Genomic DNA, 6,204 nt, shown 5'->3' with positions numbered 1-6,204 from the left:
TCGTTAAAAATCAGTTTTTATTTCCCTTTAAATCAAACAAGCAGCAACTTCCTCATTTACAATAAAAAGAAAAAAAAAAAAAAAAAAAAAGGAGTGGTGCCAGTGCTCGTTTCCATGACAACCAAGAAGATGACCAGGTGACAAGCTGGTCCGGAGGAGTGACATGATTGGCTGAGGTCTGGAAGGTGGTTGCAAAGCAACACAGAAGAGAGACGTGATGATTTGTTGACAGTGTGAGAAAAGAGGTCAGGGGTCGGAGGTCAGTAGGGCAGCTTCTTGATGAATCTGGTGAACATGGTGAAGGCAGCAGCTGGCTTGTCTGTTGGAACCATGTGACCTGAACCCTGCGGGAAGACAGCGGCACAGGTGAGAACAGTCGCCGGAAATCAGGCCTCAGTTGTTCACACGGAAACACCTGAGGCGGAAACACCTGAGGCGGAAACACCGGCCGTTTCTGCCATCTGGTGGATTTTCTGTGAACTGCAGTAAGTGTCAGACTACATTTACCAGGAAGGTGATTTTTCTTCATCTACAAAGACAATTTGATTTGACGACGTTTAAAAACAAACAAACAAACAAACTGAAATATTAAAGCAGATTTAAACCAAACGAGACATTTTTGTTTGTTTCTTTTTTATAAATAAAGATACTTTAGAAAACTTAAGTGGTCCGATGATGAGAGAAACTAAACATTTGACACGACAGCTGACCTGAAACATATCCCCACCCCCAAAACATGACATCACACAGTCAGTGAGGATGATGAAGGTGGCATTTACCTTCACAGTGAGGAAGACAATGTTATCAAACTCTTTGACGAAGCCGCCGACTTGCTGACCGTCCACATCTTCGTAGATCCACGGACGCCTCTGGACTTGCACCTGAGACACAGGTAAGCACACCTGAGTGTCAGCTTATAGATCAGGTGACTTTGCAGAGGAAAACTCAATAAGAGCTGAACTCCACCTGCTGCTGCAGAGACTCCACAAACCACTCGTCCCCCATGAAGTTGCACGCCATGTCCACGTCGCCATTATACACGAGGATGCGGTACTTCTGCACAGAGAACACAACCGTCAACACTTTCCAGTCCATATTAGACAGGTGAAACAGGTGAGTCCTGTTAAAGGCTGGAAACATTTACACTGGGGGAAAAAATGAAAATAAAATTTAAAAAATGGGCGGAGCTTCACTGACTAGAGCGCCAAGCAGCTTCAGGTACTGTTTCCTGACATCCATGTAGAGCCGATCGTAGTTCAGGTTCACCTCAGAGCTGCGAGCGCAGAGCAGAGAGTCAGTGAGTCGGCACAGGTGAGGTGGACAGGTGAAACAGAGGTCAGGTGTGTGCCTGTGTTACCTGCAGATGACCCAGTCCAGAGCTTTGGGGCTGATGTGGAGGGCTTTTCTGACCAGCTGGTTGTTCAGGTATAGGTTGGAAGGGGTGGAGTTGGTGCAGGGGGGGTCCAGGCGGACAGACGGGAGCAGCGCCACCAGACTTTTGACTTTCTAAAGTGAGAAAACCACCTGGTCAGGTGAGCGCTTTATAGATACTGTTTGGATCATCAAGTGACCGGAACTCACCTGCGTCCACAGCCGGTTCCACTGATGGTGAATGAACGAGTTTCCCAGATCTCGGATCACCAGCTGGCCCCGCTCGACACTGACAACAAACAGGAACACACCTGGTTGAGCACCATACCTGCTGCAGGTTAGCTCACTGACAAAAAAAGATCACAGGCCGAACGTTAAAGGCCACAGCTCACCTGAGTCTCTGCGGGACTCCACCTGGACAGGAAGCGTACAGGTTGTATATGTTCAAACCTGAACTGTAGACGATGGTCTGAACCTCCCCCACCTGCAGAGGAAAACGGGCAAAACCTGAGACATAAAACAGAGCACCAGAGAGCCTACAGGTAGACGTCGGGTGCACCGCAGGTGAACCAGGTCGCACTCACGCTGTCCATGCAGTTCTGGTTCGGGTTGTCATAGAAGTTGCATTTCCCATCACTGCAGCAGTAGGTCTGAAGCTCCGCCCACAGGTGGCTGCCAAGCAGGCCGTGGTAGTAGGCGAAGTACACCAGAGAGTTGTCGTTCATCTCGTAGCTCGACATCCCATTCCCCACGGCGATGCCCTGCACCACAGGTGAGTCGAGTGAGGCAGGCATGAGGAGGCTGCTGATGTTTCCACAGCCTGAATATGACACTCCTGTTTTACCACAGGTACACCCGCTGCAGCTCAGGTGGGACACCCCATTGATCACATGGTCCTCTACAAGCACCATGTCACAGGTACACCTGTCTGCAGTGTTTTCTAATGATGTCACTACAGGAAGCACGTTCAAAGTGAACAGTGTCACCACAAACTCAGGTAAGAACAGATTTTTTTTAATGTTTTCACACCTGAGTGAGTTTTTCTGTGATTTGACGCTGTGTAAAGAAAACCGCTACTAATAACAATAATAACACTAAATGGAAAGGTGGAGGCTTTATCCAGGTTTGGAGCAGCAGCCTGAGCAGAGAAGCCCAGACCTCCCACACCTTGGCCACCTCCTCCAGCCCACCTGAGCAACATCGAGGCGTTCAAAGGCCAGGCGAGAGAGTAATCTCTCCATCGTGTACTGGGTCCGCAACACCTCACCTGCCTCGTTTTCATGTGGAGGAAGCAGCTCTACTCCGAGTTGCTCTCCAGTGACTAAACCCGACATCATGTCTCTAAGCCACACTTCACAGAAGCTCATTTCAAACCTCAGAGCTCAGCACCGAAGCTGTTTATGCTCCGAATTGCAGTGGAAGCAGTAACGCTGGACTCTTTGCAGTCTTTGGAAAGCCATTTTCACAGGTGCATCAGGTACGATACAAACCACTGCAGTGCAGTACCTGTAATACCTACAGCATGTTCTAATCGCTCTAATAGGATATTATGGTCAACAGTATCGAACGCAGCACTGAGGTCTAGCAGGACAAGCACAGAGATGAGTCCACTGTCAGAGGCCATAAGAAGATCATTTGTAACCTTCACTAAAGCAGTTTCTGTGCTGTGATGAGCTCTGAAAACTGACTGAAACTCTTCAAATAAGCCATTCCTCTGCAGATGATCTGTTAGCTGTTTGACAACTACTCTTTCAAGGATGTTTGATATGAAAGGAAGGTTGGAGATTGGCCTATAATTAGCTAAGACAGCTGGGTCTAGAGATGCTTTTTAAGTAAAGGTTTAACTACAGCCAGCTTGAAGGCCTGTGGTACATAGCCGATTATTAGAGATAGGTTGATCATATTTAAGATTGAAGCATTAATTAATGGCAGGACTTCTTTGAGCAGTTTTGTAGGAATGGGGTCTAAAAGACACGTTGATGGTTTGGAGGAATTAATTATTGAAGTTAAGTTCAGAACTGTTACCTGCTGCGTGTCAGGTGCATCATTACCTGCAGGTTGAGGCTGGCGTCCTCCATCACCCTCTCAGCGAGCGTTGGGATGTAGATTCCTCCATAGCTCTCTCCGGTCAGGAAGAGCTCATTCTTGCTGTACTCTGGAAACAGGCGGAAGAACTCCTTCAGGGCCAGGTAGTTGTTCATCGACACCTGCAGAGAAAAAGAAAAAGCTGAACACCTGACCTCCAGGCAGCCAACCGGCAGCTGAGTCACTGAGGGTCACTGACCTCGGTGTCATTGGTGGCGTATTTCTGATCGTCCGAATACGAGAAGCCGACTCCTGCTGGGGACTCCAGGTACAACATGTTGGCAATCTGCACACAGATAGTCGACCAATCAGCTTTGACCTCAGTCATGCGACCTCAACAAAAGTCACATGACAGCATACCTTGTTCCAGGCGTACGGGTTGTAGTCCAGCGTTGCACCGTCGCTCTGGATCTGAAATGACAAAAGGTCAGATCAGGAGTGGAGTCATAGTATACCTGTAGGGGGCAGGTGGGCAGAGTTCACCTACCAGGAAGGGTCCATGTTCGGTCAGCAGTCCGTCCAGCGAGCTACAGCCGGGGCCGCCATTCAGCCACAGCACCAGTGGGTCCGAGGACGGTTTGTTCTGCGACTCAACGAACCTGAGAACAGAAGAAGTGGTCAGCTGACGGTCAGGTGAGGCGTGTCTTCAGGCGTGTCTCAGGTACTGACCAGTAGTGCAGGTGTTTGCCGTCAGCCACACTCAGGTATCCAGAGTACTGCTTGAAGCTTGGCTGTTTCTGCAGACCCGGCAGGTACGTGATCTCGTCGGCCGCTGGGGCCGCTTCTGCGCCGAGCCACGCGGACAGGAAGTAACACGACAACAGCAGCAGCTGCATCTGATAGCAGACAGGAAGTAAAAACATCCAATAAAAATGCTCCTCCTGAGATTTCACCTTTATAATACTGAGGTAACGTCCAGCAGCTGACGTCCACGTGTTCCTTTCACTTTTATCACATGATCACATGACACAGCACCAATTATGTCATCTCTCCTGCAGGAAGTTACCGACTAGTTTTACTGTCAGTTTTACTGACTACTGACTCGCAGCTGGTTAGCACTGAGCAGGTTATCACTGACAGATCACCAGAAACAATCAATAACTGATCAAATGTGATGATTTCACAGAGCTGTCGGAGCTCTGCCAGAAAATAAAATAAAAAACCCTAACAAATCCAAACAAAACAAAAAAAAGTCAAACTAAATAAATACAAAAGCAGGAGGCTGCCCTCAGCATCAGCCTTTCAAAAATTAAACAAACTAGAAACTAAAAAAAAAAAATTAAACCTCAGTGATGATGTTAAAGTTTTAAAAAGGAGTTTTCATCACTCAGTTTTATTACATCCGACCCTGATTTTAAAAAAGAGAACTTAAAAAAACAAAGTTCACCTGTCCTCTGAGGTAAACCTGTAAAACAGGAGCTGCGCCACAGCAGGATCTCACACGCACCCGCACGCACACGTTAAATTAGGCAGAAATTTAAATGAAGTCTGGTGAGTTCCTCTGACGGCCACGAAACACGTGATTTCAGCAGGAAGTGAGATTTGTGTTCGCGGATTGATCACGACGAGACTTTCTGATTGGGGATCGATCAGAAGTCACGTGATCACTTTCCCCCTGAATGAACGAAAAGTTACGTTTTGGTTGAAAAGTTGATTCTGTTCATCTGGACGTTTTACTTTCGGACGTGACTGAGCATGCGCCAAAAAAATTTACATTTGCAGGTTTTTGAACGGAGTTTGGCAGAAACACGCAGTTCGTCATAACAGCAGTTCGAATAACTGCTCAGCGACTGGAAACGGGTTTCAAATAAGAGAAACGGAAGTTTCAGTTTCAACACGAAACGTTTTCGACTCACAATCAGTTCGATTATCGATCAGAAAGCGATCAGTTTCTCTCAGAGTGCTCGTTAACTGTCATGAAACAGATAGAAGGCTGTGTGTGTGTGTGTGTGTGCCCTGATACACACACACACACACACACACACATTTTAAACCCGGAAACGTGGACTATCACGCGCAGCAGCAACTTTAACGTCTTAAATCAGACAGAATCCAAACGGACCTCTGAATGGAGACCTCCCGCTTTCACTCACCTCTTCTCTATGCGTCCACCTGCTTCACCTGGGCTCGTGCTCTGCACTGGACACACCACGGTGAAAGAAGACAGCAGGTCATATGACAGGGGCAGGTCACATGACCCCTCCCTCCCTCCGTTTTTTTTTTCAAACTTTATTTGTAGGTTTTTTTAGGATAACTTTTTTTTTTAAATTAACGATTAAGAACAATACGAATACAGACTCTCGTAGAGGATAAAACAGTAGAATAATATCAAAGACTCCAAAAACAACAGAAAGAGTACCAGAGGGGCTAAATCAAATTGACAGTGTTAAAAGTGCAGAATAACAAAAAGGGAGCACAGGGTAAGCAAACAAACACTGGAGGCAAAGATCGAAACAGTAACAGATGAGAAACACATCGGCTGGATTTCAGTTTCTTTAGCCACATGATGTTTAAAGTCACTAATGAACCATGTGAAGGACGGTTTACTATTTCTCCACTTGCTACAATGTATATGGTATTTACCTATGTTAATCACAGCAGAGATACATGGATGTAAATTATCCATATAGAAGGTAATATCAAATATATTAAACTGTGAGATATCATTGACTTACAGTGATAACCAGCTGTGCAGTTCTTTTTTTAACTCCATTTTTATTTATTTTTAATGAGCAGTGATACATCCCA

At 46.4% G+C, this 6,204-nt stretch overlaps 1 protein-coding gene across 1 annotated transcript; it reads right to left on the bottom strand.

Moving 5' to 3' along the window:
• Nucleotides 1-5,658, bottom strand: ctsa (cathepsin A). Its single transcript, XM_031730154.2, has 14 exons — nucleotides 5,550-5,658; nucleotides 4,126-4,292; nucleotides 3,944-4,055; nucleotides 3,817-3,867; nucleotides 3,656-3,742; nucleotides 3,423-3,578; nucleotides 1,956-2,132; nucleotides 1,764-1,855; nucleotides 1,582-1,660; nucleotides 1,358-1,506; nucleotides 1,198-1,273; nucleotides 967-1,056; nucleotides 780-881; nucleotides 1-344 (listed from the first exon to the last, which is right to left on the bottom strand). Exons 2-14 carry the CDS (start codon nucleotides 4,290-4,292, stop codon nucleotides 261-263), a joined length of 1,422 nt encoding a protein of 473 aa, XP_031586014.1. The 5' UTR covers nucleotides 5,550-5,658; the 3' UTR covers nucleotides 1-260.
• Nucleotides 5,659-6,204: the final 546 nt, after the last annotated feature.

Source organism: Oreochromis aureus, linkage group 5 (genome assembly GCF_013358895.1).
Source record: "Oreochromis aureus strain Israel breed Guangdong linkage group 5, ZZ_aureus, whole genome shotgun sequence".
Taxonomy (NCBI): Eukaryota; Metazoa; Chordata; class Actinopteri; order Cichliformes; family Cichlidae; genus Oreochromis; species Oreochromis aureus.
This window is presented reverse-complemented; position numbering and strand designations above follow the sequence as displayed.